Here is a 16,572-nt window from a genome sequence, read left to right as displayed (position 1 = left end):
AATATCTTTGGGGATGGAAGAATAAGTAAGCAGTAAATAAAAACACAATGCCATCAAAATAGCTCAAATATGACCGCTCTGTGCCTGGTGGGAGCTGGCAGAGTGCTGGGCTGGGCAGAAACCCAAGTGGGACAGGTTTGAACTTCTGTGCATTGCTGATGCTGCTTCTTGGATTTGTAGGTCTTTGGAGGTATGCAGGGTCTCTCTGCCCTTTTTCCCCCATCTCTGGTGGTGAGAGGATTTACTGCTATGACCTGGCTGTAATGCTTTGTTGGCTATGTGCAAAGGGTTACTGAAGAGGCAGATGGTTCTGTAGATGTGTCAAAAGCACCAGCTGGGGTACAAGGACTGGGAGGAAACCCCAAGGATTCCTGAAGTGAAGGCAAGCTGGCTAAAGGCATCACCTGCTGTGGCTATGAAAGCATGAGAGGCTTCAAGGGAGATTTTCCCCTTCTGTGGCCAAGAGGACTATGAGCTGGAGGGATCCCTTTGCTTTAGCACCCATCCTCTCCATCTTCCCCAAAGATGCACCCAGGGAGGTAGGCAGCTGTGCTCCACAGTGACTACAGCACCCATGGACCTGGTACGCATTTCCTCTGGGCTCTGCAAACGTGATGTGATCATTGGCACCATCAGGTCCTACCCCAGGAATAAAGAGGGCAAAATTCCCACCTGAAGCTTCTGTGCAATATTAATGTCTTCTGACTTTGGCCATTCACAACAAGGCTCAGATCCCTGAGCATTCCTACAAGGTGGTTTAGTCATCTTTTCTCTCCTTGCCTTAGTCCATGAAGCTGCCTTTTGCATATTCTGCATGGGCAACACAGATGAGCTTCTTCCTTTTCTACCCTCCTCAGCAAGATGAAGCCCTCCTAACAGAACTCTCTCCCACAAACTTCTCCCCAAAAATGGAACAGCCTTTCAGCAACTGCCAGAAGCAGCAGCCAGTCTAAGGCCTAGAAATCCCTGTGGCCAGAACAAAGCTGTATGGGGACAGGCGTGCATAGAGAAATGGGTACAGACCTCACCTTACCATGTGTCACAGACACTACTGCAGATACAACATGTGGCAAGAGCCCACTATTTCCTCTGTACTCACCAACCCCACTGCAACTGAGAGGCAGCTAAGGTCAGATTCAGTTGTGGAGAGGAGGTGAGGCTTAGGAATAATAATTGCATCCATCATGCTGCTCTCCCATGATGGCTGTATTTAGGCAGCTCTGATTACTCACATGGCATCTCCAACCCAAGAAATGAGCTACAGAACTTGTGCCAAACATGGTGCAGACATCCACCCAGCCAAGCTGCCAGAAATGTGAGTTTCTGGAAAAAGCCTGGTCACAGCGTCATCAGCTTCTGCTGTCACAGCAATGGTCCTACTCAGCCCAGTGCCGAGATACAGCTGGGACATGGTTCCACCACAGCATGGCAACTACCTTTCCTTTGGCCCTCACATTCACCCTGCACTTGGCCAGAAAGGAAGGGTGCAGCAAGACACACATCAAGGCTTAGCACTTGCCAGTGTGAGCTACACGAAGTTTAGAACACAGGATCAGCCTGCAGTAACTCCAGCCTGCTCCTCTACTGCTTTAGGCAATGGACCACTACATTCCACTCAGACTTCATATATTTCTATTCCTTTCTCTCCTTAGCTTGCCTTATGCTTCCACTCCCCAAATAATTAGCACAGTGTAACCTTTGTTTGGTAAAGAAAAACACCCGAAACTTTCCTATTAATTGCAACAGTAAAACACCTTTCTTTTTTTCCACCTTTCCATTTGTATTTAAAAAAGAAGAGTAAGATCTGGCACTCACTACCTACTGATAAGCAACATTTATCTACCCTGGGGGTACCTTTGCTTATTCTGGTTTGGGTGGTTTTTTTAATTGCATTTTCCCACCAGCTCTGAACTTGTTTTCTGGCTGCATAATTTTCCCATGATACATTTAAGATGCATCTGCTATAATTAGCATGATGCAAAGCACAAGCTTATGAAAAACAACTTGTAAATTTTGAATAATTCTACAGCAATTACATAGGTAGAATGGCTTATTTAACGATGGGATTTGTTCCACAGCATGGGAGCCACCACATTTTTTTCAGTGGCTGGAGGGGGACCAGCAGGTGAGGGTCCACTGCTGTTCCCAGCAGTTATGCATCCTGCTTGTGTACATAGCCAGCTCTTGGTCTTGGATGCTGTTATTTTACCCCAGTGGGTTAATAAGAAACTCTGAGCCCAACTTATTTTAACAGGCAGAAAGCATCTTCAAATTAAATTCTCCTCTTAATCAGGTACTGTCCTAGTCAGACCAGAATTGATTCCAGCAACTTCTCCTCTTCAAGCACACCAATAAATCCCTGCTGCCCTGGTCAGCTGGTGGCATTTTCTGTCCCTCTGTACAAAGACATATTGCTTTTTCACACTGGAGAGCCAGATGGCCATCAATCACCTCTCCTCAGCCACGCTACCTTCCAGCTCCACCTTGCCACACACACTCTGCTAATAATTGCACCTCAGCCCAGAACTCCCAGAGCAGCCACCGAGACCCCCTCGGTGAACACGCTCTTGTGCCATGTTACCAGGCAGGGAGATCACTCATGAGCAGATGTGACACTTGTCAAACTGGTGCTGGTTTTTGATTAGCAGGACGATGCTGCCTGCTCCCCATGATGCCCAGTTTTCAGTCTCATCAGGCAGGGTGCTGTGGATACTCTTTAAGGCAAAGGAACTTCCCTATGGATCCAAAAATTCAAACAACTGAAGTCAGGAAACTGCAAATATCAATCACGGGAGAAAATTGTTTCTGTTGCAAAACTCCCAGAATATTATTCATTATTGTGAGAGATCCTGGTCATTGCCAGAACACTGGTCTAAGAGGTCTTGCAGAAACACACTATGTAATTTCCCCAAGGATCATTCCACCTCCAAGAAGACTAACAGGTCATGGAATGACTGAGGAATGCCTTTTTGAACCAGACACAAGATAAAAAATGGTTCAAAAGCATATCTATGAGCAGTGAGCATGAGTCAATGAATGACAACAACCCCCATTTGTTTTTAAACCTCCACTATTCCAAACCAGCAGGTATTGTGCTGCCAAGACTTTAAAATCAACTCATTACAATGGCATAAGAAATGTCACATAAGCCACCTTCTATGCCAAGAGCCACATGGTCACCTCCACCATGGAGCGAGACCATGCCACCAGGAAGAGCAAGGTGACAAGCAGCTGGCAGGACAAGTTGCAAATGTCTGCATATTTATATCTGAAATATGTGCCTGTGTTATGTGGGAGGAAACCCTGCCCTGCTTTTGCCCTCAGGCCAGGATGATCACTGAGGTGGACATGCCAGGAAGCTGTCCTGTTGCATAAAAGTCAACAAAGTGGAGCCAATTTGGCTCTTACAGCAATGGTACTTTGGCTGCAGCCAAATGATAAAACATGACCTGAAAGTCTTGAGGGCAGTTGTTAACACCCAGGAACAGCCACTAGCTAATAGCAGACTGGCTTGGCACTCAGGAAGCTTCCAGCTGCAGCTCTTTCCAACTTGCAGGATGAACATGGGCGAGGAAGGGTCTTACATACTTTTCTTGCAAGCTGAGATAACAGCAGCTCTACTTGTCTCAGGAGGTTTGGATGGAAGTGCAGACAAGGCTGACCTATTTGCAGTCTGAGAGGAGGCTTGTTGAGCACTGGGCTGTATCTGTGCCATGCAGCAGGGATCACCCCCATTCACACCAGTGGAGCAGATCACTATCGGCACTTCCCAGCTGCAACCCCTGACTTCAGTGACTCAGGCATATCTGTTAATTCCAGGTGGGTGATAACGAGCCAAACACACATTTCTTATGAAAATTAAAGCAGTTGTAGGGAATTGGCAAAACCAGACCTGGACTGCAGAATGCCATCAAGCTGTAAATATGTGCTCTGAATAGGCCTTTTCTTCAGGCATCTCCCAGGACAATGGCACAAACATTTAATGGCACGTTTCCTGGACTAGGAGTGACTGACTCCAACGGAATGAAGTGCTTACCACAACTTGCAGGAGCAACAGATATACCCTGCCCCTCTCAGCTGGACCCAGCTGTTGTGTGAAATGTGCCCCCAGGCTCCCATTTCTTTTTTTGCAGAACTTTTGTCATACATGATCCTTATTTAATACATATTTTATTGCAGCTCTTCACATTCCTCTTCAGATTATTAAGTGGAACAGAAATATGCAAAGCAGTGACGGTGGAAGACTACATGAGAAAAAGCAGTTTTAAAACCATAACAGCTTTTGTGGTTATACTGGTTATGGAGGTGAATCTGGAAAGTTCTGCCTGCATGGAAGATGCCAGTTCCATATCTAGCTCAGAGCTGTGGATTTTGCGCCTGTGCCAGGCACATGAAATGGAGACACCACAATAAAGAAAATGACTAGGCCAAAATCTTTTGGGCATCAGGGCCTTCTTTCTTCAGCACATCAGACTGTTCTTAACCAAAGACAGCCAAGGCAGCTCAGGAAATGGAGGATCTCAGTCATTCTCCTATTCTTGAGTAAAATCCCAAACGTGTGCTTTGCTCCCAAAACCACTGCTACCATGAGGAACATAGATTAACTTCAGGATTAAATTCTTTAGCTCCTGTGGGGTTAGTCATGTAAAAAGACAGATTTCCACCACAGACATAAATGCAGGCAAGGGAACCAGCTGGTGATGTACTGGCCTCAAGTAGATGCCCAGTCTACACAGGATGGTATCAGAAGCTTCCCTCTCATGTGTCACACTCTGTCACACAGTGAGATGCAGACAATGTATTTTCCCCTTAGCTGGAAGGAGGAAAACACTGTTGGCTCCACACGTGCACCTCACACAAACACATGTGGCAGTGTATCTGCAGCTACTGCCAGCAGGACACCCAACCTTGCACCTCATGAGACGAACTGCACACTTCTGTCCCTCACCTTGCTACTCCCTGGTGACACAGGGAGGACCCTATGAGAAAGAACCCAGCCAGGAGATGTTCTATACTAGTTAGCAAAGGACATAGCAACAGCTATATCTGCTCACTCACTATCCCCAGCTCAGAGCTGCCCATGCCAAGAGCCCAAGACAGGCTTTGCATTGGTGTGACTATTTCCTGTTTCACCACAGAGCAGAAGGAAGACTTACACCAGATGGTTTCTACTTTCAGAGTTACTGTCACACAGCAACTTCCCTGCTCTGCTCCATTAGTAGTAACAGAATAGTGCCACACATTGACCACTTTTCCTGCCCAGTGCATTGGCAGCTTGGGAATCTGCAATGCCTACCTTAACTTCCACATGTGCCATCAGGACTGCAAAGTTGGTGAGGTGGTTGCAGGAGCACGTGGTGTGTGTCTTGTTAGTTGTCAGGAGGCGACAGCCCTGGGTGGACCAATACCCTGTCATCGTACGCTTCGTGTAGCTCCAGAATGAACAGTTTGGGTTAAAATTTTCTTCTGACTGCTGCAGGGAAGAAATTAATAAATGCAGTAACAATGATAGGCTCTCAGAGATTTCTAAATGCACTACTGAGGCTCTCTGTAACTCTCACCCTTTAATTTTAGATAAACAATTAGCAGTGGTTTATACGTCAAGTATTACTTGCCAATACCCGAGAAAGTTAGATTGTTGCTGCACTCTTTGCTAATGCAAACTTACTTCTTTGTTCTTGATTAATTTCAGACATTGACTAAATCCAGCTCTTCAAAACCAGACTGCTTCATTTGCATTGCAGAGCAGAGGAATTAATTGCTTTAAGCAATCAACTTTTGCAACGACCGAGCTTGGCTAGCAGGAGGACTAGCTGTCCTCTTTCACTGTAATTCCACTTCCCTCTAACATCCCCTGCCACCATGATAAAATAACATTATGGTCAATTCTAATTTATTGGTAGTTTTTAATTACAGAATGATGCGTGTCAGCAACCGAGCAATGGGCATCAGCTCAAAGGAGACACTTTCTTTACTTCTATTAATGCAATGTAAAAGACACCTTCTCCATAAATAACACAAAGTGCAAAGGAACAAAAGTATAATTCAAAATCTAATCAAGAACTGCTGGGGGCCTCACAGCAGCCAATTTTTGCATCATTTCATTTCAGAAACCAAAAAAAAAAGAAAAAAAAAAGAGAAGTGCTTTCTGAACTCACACACCTTGATGTGCTTGACAGTAAACACCACAGGATCAGCCAGGTAAACCTTATTGCTGAACTCTTTATTTATTGCTGCTGTGATGACGGGGGAGTTGACAATGACTGAGTGATTGGTTGACATCGCTTCTGTTCCCAACTTCATGCTGGCATTCTCCGTGGAGAGATAGGTGCCCAGGTTGTTGTACAGCACAAAAGCCACCCTGATCTCACCTAGAAGAGAGGTAAGAGGTTAAACAGCCAGGTTGAGTCACTGGGGTGGCTTTTTGTTTTTTAGATTGCAAATCTTTTCTCTTAACCAACTTCAAAACTGTGCTGAGAAAATGTGAAAGGACCAGGATGTGGCATATGAAAACCCACCTTTTGCCAATTCCAGTGAGCACCAAGAAGTGCAACAACTAGTCCTTGGATAAGAAGGGCAGAACTCCTTCTTCCAAAAGAAACTTTTATAAGCAAATAGATGAGCAGAAGACAGGCAGGGAAGGTGGGCTTATTTTTGGCATCAGGAGGTGTAACTGGCTTCAGAAAAAACGAGGCCAGGTGGTCCATTTCCCACCTGACATCACTTTACTCTCCTGGATATACCTGGGAAACATGTTTCAAGCTGACAAGTTGCACAGATGCAGTATAAAACTATAATTTAGTCTGGTAATAAATTAAGACTATGTCAGAAAAATGTCGGGACAAATCTGGAAGAAGAAATCAAAACCTTTCCGACAGAATTCCAATCTCACTTGACAGATAAAACAGAATTCCAGAAATTTCATTTAAAAATACATTTATTCTCTTAATTTGCCAACCAGATAATCAGAAAAACACCATTAGAGAGCCTGTAGAAATCTGAGTCGATCAGCCAACTGTTTTTAACTGAAACCATCCAGTTTGCCTTCTGTTTTGCACATTATTTTGCAGCCTATAAATAAGAATGGAATGTGATTAGTTCGCCTTCATATGTATTAGTTGTGGAGAGGTATGTTTTTGTTTTTATATGAATCACCACAGCATCTCAGGAAGGTGAGGCACTGATGACTCCAAAGATTCCTCCCAACCAAATCCTTTGATGATAATTCCATTTGCAGTTCTTTAGTGACCTCTGGGCATGTGTCAAGCTGGTGAAAATTGATGCTTAGAACAGAACTCCAGTGATACTGTGTCTCAAAATACAAAACTTTCCTTTCATTGCTGCCAACAGATAGTAGAGTAAAAGTCCTGCCCTGTTGGAGTTTTGCTACAAATCTTGAGTTTTAAACTGTCTCTAAAAGAGATACTTCTCCTCAAATCCTATGTGCAAGCAAGACAATGGCAAGAATTTCTCTAACCATCAGACTGAACTTTGTCTAAAATTTTTAGAAATTTTAACACATCTGATCTGGTTGTAATGCTGCCCTATCATTCCATGCTTTTTTCCTTTACACAGAGGAGGGTTAAGCACTGGCACAGATTGATTGCCCAGAGAGGCTGGGGATGCTCCATCCCTGGAAATGTTAAAGGCCAGGTTGGATGGGGCTTGAGCAACTTAATCTACTGGAAAGTGTCCCTGCTCATGGCAAGGGGGTTGGAATCACATGATCTTAAAGGTCTCTTCCAGCCCAAGCCACTCTGTGATTCTGTGTTTTGCCTGCAGTGACCAAAGCCCATATATGTGTTGTCCCCTGCGTAGATTAAATTTTAAAGGAACTCAGAAATAGGAGCATGTTGGGCTCACCAACAGAAGCCTATGAGTTTAAGGTTGGTCTGCACTGAGGCTGTAGAGATCAACAAATGTGTCTGCTCAAACTCCTGATCTGGAAATAAATGGCTTGGGAGGATGAAGACTGTTCACATATAACGTGATCTAAAATTTATGCTGTACCAGGAGGTTCATAAGATACAGAAAGGCACTAAAGATTTAGACGCATAACAGTTAATCAACCTTTTCTGCCATGTTGGCTCATTATGAATATTTCCCACCATTGTTTCTTCCCTGTACTTTTTCAGATATTTGTATGGTGCCCTGCTGTGAAGCAGTTTACTCAAATGAGCCTCATCTCCCATCTGAAGCCTCCTACTTCAGAAATCAGCAGTTAAAAGCACTTCTCTGGATTCAGCACTGTGCCCCAGAAGCCCCATAATTTGAGGATCTGATGCATTTTTACCATCACAAAATATTTTTGAAGGCTGTGAATCACTTAGCAATAGAATACATTCCCAGTCAGCCAATGCAGCCTGCAGTCAAGGGCATGAGCAAATGACACCACTGTTAATCTAAATATTAACACAGCAATTAATACTTTACTTATAATGGTTAAACACAAAACAATGCCTAAAGGTATGACTGCCTCATGAGGCTGGTGTGGCCTGAGGTGCCAGACCTACCATTTCGACCATTTTGCTTCAAGGTATTTGCTGACAGCTGAATGGCGCTTCCATGGCCCATGTTCTGGGGAAACTTCAGATCCTCCAGATTCCCATCTGTGCTCAGTCTCGCAACTTCCAGCTCTGTGTGCAGGAGAGACAGACACTAAGAAAAAATTTCTGCTGAAATGATCGTGAACACGGTATTTCAAAGCTACAAAATGGTGTTCCAGACCAGCTGAGAGGAGGGGAATTAACTTACAATGCTGCATGCTAGAATGTGTTTGGGCTCCTATTTCTTTTTAAATCTTTGCCCCGAAGAAGTTTTAAATTTAATTAAAAAAAAAAGCGCGCAAATAAATTCTACTCTCTGTGGAAGACAAAAGACAACCGGTTCTTGTAAACAAGAACCTCAGGATATTAAGGACAACGGTTAAAATGAAAATCTGAGAATACTAGTTCTTTGCCACTGGCGATTGGTACTTTCTGTAAATGTTATCAGTGCTCAGGATCTGTATTCATGGAAATAGAAAGAAGAGTTGTTCTCATTTTACATATGCACAGTGGGAGTGCTGGTGCTTTCCATCATGCTTGTTTTTTAATTAAAATCAACAATCAGCTGAATAAAGACACAAATTTGTATGAAATGAAATACAATAGCCTTACGATGAACAATCCCCCTGTGAAGCTCTGCTCTCGTTGCTCTAGCACAGATTATACCCTCAAAGCCAGCAGTAATAAAGACAGGTCAGGCGCTCATTTTCCATGGGATTTCAAAGGTAGAGAGCTGCCTTATTCCTTCAGGCTCTTTTGGAAAGACTTTGAAGTCCTTCAGACAAAGGCCCAAGACATATCTAACAAATCACTCTCCAATTAATCTAGGGACCAAGACCAAAGCCGGGCTTCGCAGCCTTTACTCTTCCACTGGCTGCTCCCGGTACTTATGGGATCTGCCCCTTACGGATGTTGTCGGTGTTCTCCCGGACGATGTCTGTCTTCAGCAGGTTGTCAGCCAGCACGAAGGCACTGTCCTCCACCGTGTCCAGCAGCTTGGTGGCCGCGCGCTGCTGCTCGCTCGCGTTCAGGTCCCTCCATGCGTTCAGGGCCTGAGGCTGCAGGAGGTTGTTCACCGTCTCCACCATGGCCTGCAAGGCGGAGGGATGGAGTGAGAAAAGGCTCCAGCAAATCCAAAGCACCACAGACCTCTGACATATGCTTAGTCCCATCCTCCACACACATTAGTTTACAGAGAGACGACAGCATCTCCTTCCTCCACCCATTAGGGAAGCCTGCAATGGAGCAGGGCAACTTTTATACCATCAGATGGGACAGGGAGGAAATACTGATATTATTATAAATGCAGGCTGGGAATGGTGCTTTTCTGACACCATAATCATCAGCTCTGGGCTTGGAAAAAGGAGGAATTAGGGCAGGTGGGGAAGGAGGGGTAGGAGGAAGATGGTTAAGGAAACATGCAGGAGAAACCCATCTCAGCACCAGAACTCAAGAGCAGGGCTGGGGCACTCAAGGAAGGTGTTTGGTATCTGCAAAGGCTACACTCCCTCAAATATTTCCCAGCACATAACCTCTGGCAGGCAGCCATGAAGACACAGAGATAGCTGAGTTACACCACTTCATCCAGAGCAGCAGCAGCAGGTGCCCGTAGAGATTTAGATAAGACACTACATTTCAAATCACTGCATTCAGGAAGGAGTCAGCCCTGCGGAAACTGCTCCAGTCCCTCCTACAGTGCACCTTCTGCCCTGGGCTACCACGCACAAAGAGCTCTCCCACATATAACTTCCCACAGATTAATCTGGATGCACACACAGGATCACACAAAACTGCACTGGTCTCATGACTGCAAAATTACTGCAGTAGAATTTACCCAAAAGAAGGCTTTTCTCCACCTAAGTCCTCTGCTCCGTTACTAACCAGAGCTGACTCAACCACTTTTCAGTGAACATTCAGCTGTACCAGTTGATAGAAATGATTGTGCAGAGGAAAAGGATAAAAAAATAAGCTACTTTGATCATGCTTTCTTCAGCTGGTTAGGGTCTAGTCACCGGGCAGGCCTACCCCACAGAGAAACACCTCCACTGCCAGCTAAGGCTGACTGCAGAAACCAACCTCCCATTCAAGATGAAACTGCTGTTTGTAATGATTTTCTTTATGCTGAGCACATAGGCATCAAACTCACTCCTCTGCTCCTCAAGCTGATGGCAGTCCCATGGGATTTCAACATTTTCCAAGCCTAAAGTGTGCTCCATAGGCTCACTGTCATGGGAATACTTCAGTATTTATTCTTGATACTGTTGCTAAACCCATGGGTGGAAAGAAGCTGTGGCATAGCCCATTCTCCAGCAGAGCCCTCAGGAGGAGGGCTACAATGGCAACACGTGGCACAGGGAATCCTCACTCACTCACCAGTCATGGTCAGGTGCAAATGAGCAACTGGAGGATACAATCACACCAAACTAGAATTTATTCTATATCCACATGACCTTAACAAGCATTTCAATTACAGCAAGGTTCGAGGAGAAAAAAGGCAGCTAGAACTGCCACTGTTGGTGCTTTTAATCCCAGCAAAGATACCTTCTTTGAGTATGGAAGGTTTCTCACACCATCAGGTTTCCTGTTGGGAGATTCCACCATAATTGGGCTCCTCTGACAGCACAAAGCTCCTACTTTCACAGTTACATTTATTCATGGTCAATTAACTAATTTGTTCTTATGCCAAACCTCTCCTATACCATAAACAGAATAACTCACTCATTTGGTCTTAAGTGGAACTTGATAAGCATAAAGCAATTTTTTTAACTGATTATTAAACTGATTTTCCCGAATAGTCTAAAATTATCTTAACACATTTGCTATGCACTTGCAACAAGCTGGTTAAAATTAGTAGTCAAGGAGAAATAGAAAAATCCATAGCATTTAAATCTGATATTTTTCTATGTTTTAGAGTTTGGAAGCCTGATCTCTGCAGCTCTTAATAAAATTCTGTAGTATACTTTGGTAGCTTATCTCTTCACAGGCAAAAAAATAGGTGGTGTTCTTTTCCAGTGGCCAAAAAGCTTGATTATTTTGTGCTCCAGCTTCCACACAGCATGGTGTAAAGACCTTTCATGCCTGGAAAGCAGAAAATGAGGATTTTTCTCCCCTTTCAATGTTATCACACAATTTGCTTTACCTCCATTTAGCTCAGCTCCTACCATTGTCTTAAATTCTCTGCTAAAACAACATCCTGCATACTTTTATCAATCTCTGAATGGTGGAAAATGTCTTTGCAGCAGATCCAGCTCCTGGCTCTGGACAGAAAGGTAATGTCTATTCATCAGAATATGAAACAGATGCTGAAATATTTGCATTACAGTGGAACATCTGCTTCAAAGACCTTCCCCCAGAAAAAAAAAAATATTTTGTCTAATGCATTAGGTTTTGGTTTTTTTTGTTTTACATGTGCACATATGTGTGCATACAAGTTTGAGAAAGAACAATTAAGCCTAATGTACCACTTCCTGCACCATGTGCACTCCTCACCCAATGCTGAGCATCCATCCTCTCAAAGTGATAACCTGAAACCAGCCACTTCACATCACTTTGGGCCTGGGGTCAAACACAAAAGCTCCAGGAAGATTTCCAAGGGCTTTGGGTCACGTCCTTGCCATGCATCTGAACAAAGCTGGTAGACTGTCTTTGTTGGCATTACATATGAGATTAATTTAGTCCCCAGCTTTTCCCAGAGGGTCATTCCCCTCACCTGTCTCAGTGCATTAATCAAGTGTTCCCCACATTATATTTCTGAGTGCAGCACTTCATTATGGCCGAGTGCTGTGGGCTGAAGCCAAGGAGATGAGGTGCTAATGAAATGTTTGCATTTTGGACAGGAGCTGAGGTAGGTGTTTAAATGAAACAAAACAGCTGTTATAGCAACAGTGCCTTGTGAGACAGAGATGCCAACTGGGAAAAGTTGGGCAGGGGAGTGGGAGTTGTGGGAAAGCAGGCACACAAGACAAGGATAGGCCTGTGTCTTTACATTTAAGCTGAGCCTTTGTGATTTACGAGGGTTTGGCACCTGGTCCATTGACTCTGTGGTCTGAAGAAGCTCCAGCATAGAAGAAACAGCTGTGCCAAACCTCCAGGAAAGCCTCTCAGTGATCAGCTGGAGGAGGTTTAGCCCTGAGAGAGAACCTTCAAAATGAAGAAGGCATGGGATAGGTGTGCTTGGGAGCTGATGGCTTGAGATCTCTGGGGATCCTGATAAAGGTGGGGACTTTCAGAGGGAGACAGGGAGACAGGAAAGTTCTGACCTAGTTTCATCTCACCCCACTTCTAGCATTTAACATGCAGCCAAGCAGGGAGCCCAGATACTCTATAGTTTCTCTCTCCCTACTGAAAGTAGAAGAAACTACCCCAAGGATTATCCCCATTTCACCCAAAACCACATGAGATTAAACCCATCCATAAAGAACCAAACATCTGTTACAGGATGCTGCATGACCTCCACTGAAGACCCTGTCCTTGCTTACCAAGCTAAAGAATTACCTCTCCTGTGGTTTTCTTTTCTTCCTCTGCCTGATCCTTCTTCCAAATGCTGAGGTTCTTGCAAAATAAAAATGTGGGGCTTGGAGCTCAAACATACCTCAACGCCATGCACAGCACGGCACCAAACCAATGCTGTGATTGCTTGGACTTAAAGAGTAGACAGCACAAGCACACAGATGCACCAGGAGAAGGACAAAAGTAATTCAAATTAGATCAAGAGAAAGCTTTCATAAAGCACAGCTCGCTTGTTTGTAGGCTACGATCAAATGAGGGAAGAAGAGCATGGCAGAAGGGAGCCAAGAGGCCAGACTTTCCATTTTTCTGTGCTGAGATACACAGCACAGCTTTATGCTCTCTGTGATGTCAGGATATCTGTACATGCAAAGTCAAACCCTCTAATTACCAGCCTGTAAGGAGCAACCATCCTGGGTCACAGAATTTTAGACATAGTGGACCTTTCATGTCCCCAGCAGTGACTGCAACTGGACATCGAGAGAAGAGCAAGACCCTGCTGAGCACAAAAGACAAATCCCATGATGGTGATGCCTTTCATTATGTGGTTATATAGAACCAGAGATTGTATGTACAATGCAAATAAATGTTAATAAATTGCAGACGGAGGCTTTTCCCAAATAAGGGCATGTGCTCATGGTTTCTTGGTTCTATCCTGAGCTTACAAAGAATCAAAATGTAAACCTTGCTTCTTAGACTCTTACAAATTGGTATTAAAAGATGCATTGTAAAAAGGAAATTAATTAGAAGCCTTACAGTAATTATGCATTACTAAAAGGCCAGTTGTACATATCCCCATTGATTTCCTTTGTGACAGCTGCTACATTTCATTAAACTGAATTTTGCTTGTTCATTTATTCTTCTCTTCTCATGTCTGGTAAGAGTACCTGGCTATGTGGCACACAGTTAAAACCTAGGAGGTTTGAACTCTGTATATATCCAATGATACCATATCTATTTCATTTTCTCTCACTGTACCAACATCCAAGACACCACTCTTTGATTAAAAAGAATTTTGCAATGTAAAATCTCTCTTTAACTGGGACTCAACACTGAAAATCACTCAGAGATGTTAGAGGTACTCAGCTCATTACCAAATTTGGCACCAGACTGCAATGTGCCATGGTGCTTAAGTACAGCAGCCCTAACCTTAGAAAACCAGCAGCTTTCCTAGAGTTAGGATCTCTTTAAACCTTTATTGTTCATTTTGACCTCTTGCTGAGCAGCTGATGGAAGATCAAAAATCTCAACAAACCTACAGTTGGATAAAATACTGCTTTATGGCAAGTGAATACCAGCAGGTCCTACAGGGAATATTGGTTGAGTCCTTCTGTTAAGTAATTTTCAAATATGCAGTTTGTCCCTCCTTACAAAGGAGCATCTCCTTAAGAAGAGACTGAAGACACTTTATTTAGCATGAAACTTACATCAAGGACTTACCTCCTATAGCAGCTTTGGGAGAATAAGACAGTGGCACAGGGCAATAAAGTACCACTTTTGCAATGACATCTCTAATTAAAACATCTGAATTTTATAACCTGTAAAGCCCTGCCTCATACTGCTGACGCTTCCTTGATCTCACAGGAATATCTCATGCAGCACACTTTCAAAAATTAGGATATAATGAGCTACAGCCACGTGGCTTTGCATAGGCAGGCTAAAATCATGGCTGGTGCATGAAGCAAGCAGCACTTTGGTACCCCTGTGCCAAAGGTGTCTGCCAGCACAGACTCATATAAAGAGATTTGCTCACTCTTCCTGAAAACAGCAGTGCTCAGCCTGCAGAATGCAATTACACAGGCACAGCCTCAGGCCATGCTTAAGGCCTGAGTTTCTGGTCCTGCCTGAGGTCTCCCCACAGAGCTCCAAAACAAATGCATTGTCTTTATTTGAAAAATGCAAACACGTAACTCACCCACTTTTTATAACAGCTTGAGGTTTTGTGGCAAATCAGCAGAGAAAAAAAGCACAAAACTCCTTTCAGGCCCACACTTCACAGTGCAAATGAAAAACCCATCAGAGAGCAGATACACTGAAATGTTGATATGGTACAATGATCACAATGTTATGTTTTTTTTTCCTTTTTTCTGACTGGAAAACAGTGGTACTTGAAAAAAGCTTACTTGTCTCCTTGCTCAAGAATAGCTGGTTTTGCTCTGTATTCGTATTAAATACCCAGTGCTAAAACAAACCCTTTCCTCAAGCTATCAATATTTGCAAGCCTCCAAACTAATTGAGTTAAAGGCACAATCAATGCCATTGACGACAAATTCTGCTGGCAAGTTCTGCTGGAAGTTGTTTCATTCTTGCCTCTGGCCAGAAAAAGCACCAGTACAAGAGAAACTCCCTTTAACTCTGAATGGTACAGTAGGAGGGGAGGACCAGCATGAAAGTATGGATGTGAGGGCACAAATACTTCTGGAAAGGTTATTGCATTGAGAGGGACCAGTTGAGGAAATGACATGTGTTTTTGGAGTGGCAAATGAACAGCACCTCAATCCCACTACACAGGGTTAATCAATCAAATGATTACACTCATCCACTGTGTGGGACTTCAGGACAAAAAGAGATGCACATGTCATTTCTTCAGCTTCCTAAACAAGGAAAATGTCATTTGGCTACATGATGGCTTTAAATCCTACATCTTAGCTGAAAAGTGCCTTCAAATCTGTCTGACAAGGCTCTTCACTCTTGGATGAGTTTTTTCCTTGACATTTATTCTTTTAATTCAAAATCAAAATTTGTCTCTGGTCAAAGCATCAATAAGCACAATGGAGCCAATTTCTTACTGGGAAGCCCAGCCACTGTCAAATGTTTTTTAAAAATCAACACTGTCATCACAAAACTGTTGTAACATTCAGTGGAATTGACAAACATATTTAGACTGAAAGCAGCTCAGCCACAGTGAGTGCTTGAAAATAAATAAATCATTAGAATATCTACTGCTAATCTTTGCTTCTGCCTTCAAAACTAAGCCAGAAGCACTAGCCTACATCTGGTACCAGAGTGGTGATTGGCAACAGATGGTATCAGTTTTGGTGAACTGAGACAAAACCTAGTAATACTCATGGCAAAGGCAGGAAGAGAACTTTCCATGACCATGCAGAAGAATTTCTAAAATTGCTCCACAGATTGAGAACAAAGGCTCCCAAGAGAGAGCATGCAACCCTCTCTCTTCAACTACACAGAAAATGTTTATGCTGTGGCTACAAGAACTGTACTGACTCAGAAATGGCCTGAATTCTAGCAGTGCTGAGAACTCACTGTAGTGAGAAGAAAGGCACTGACCTTTATTAAAATTAGGCCATCTACAAAATGCTTAACTATGGAATTAATGGTCTATTACTAGGTATGCAAGGTTTGCAATCTTGGCCTTGAACTACCAATAATCTCCTAATGGGAGCATGCAAAAAATAATAGGCAATATGAGAAACAGGACAAGGTTACAAATTACAGGTTATGGTTTTGCTTTACTTAGTATACGAGGAAGAATATTTTAAGGTCAGAAGGCATCCATAGA

The 16,572-nt window shown here is 43.5% G+C and overlaps 1 protein-coding gene across 20 annotated transcripts in view; it reads right to left on the bottom strand.

The window, feature by feature from the left end:
- Positions 1 to 16,572, bottom strand: part of ADGRL3 (adhesion G protein-coupled receptor L3) — a 493,319-nt gene that overhangs the window by 68,307 nt on the left and 408,440 nt on the right. For 19 of the 20 annotated variants that reach the window (XM_066548038.1, XM_066548041.1, XM_066548022.1 and 16 more), the window contains 4 exons: positions 9,454 to 9,637; positions 8,514 to 8,636; positions 6,163 to 6,371; positions 5,297 to 5,473 (listed from right to left, as the gene is read on the bottom strand). In XM_066548038.1, the coding sequence (XP_066404135.1) occupies positions 5,297 to 5,473; positions 6,163 to 6,371; positions 8,514 to 8,636; positions 9,454 to 9,637 (693 nt within the window). The remainder of the gene's footprint in view (positions 1 to 5,296; positions 5,474 to 6,162; positions 6,372 to 8,513; positions 8,637 to 9,453; positions 9,638 to 16,572) is intronic. The other variant, XM_066548023.1, reaches the window with a different exon arrangement.

Source organism: Molothrus aeneus, chromosome 4, assembly GCF_037042795.1.
Source record: "Molothrus aeneus isolate 106 chromosome 4, BPBGC_Maene_1.0, whole genome shotgun sequence".
Taxonomy (NCBI): Eukaryota; Metazoa; Chordata; class Aves; order Passeriformes; family Icteridae; genus Molothrus; species Molothrus aeneus.
This window is presented reverse-complemented; position numbering and strand designations above follow the sequence as displayed.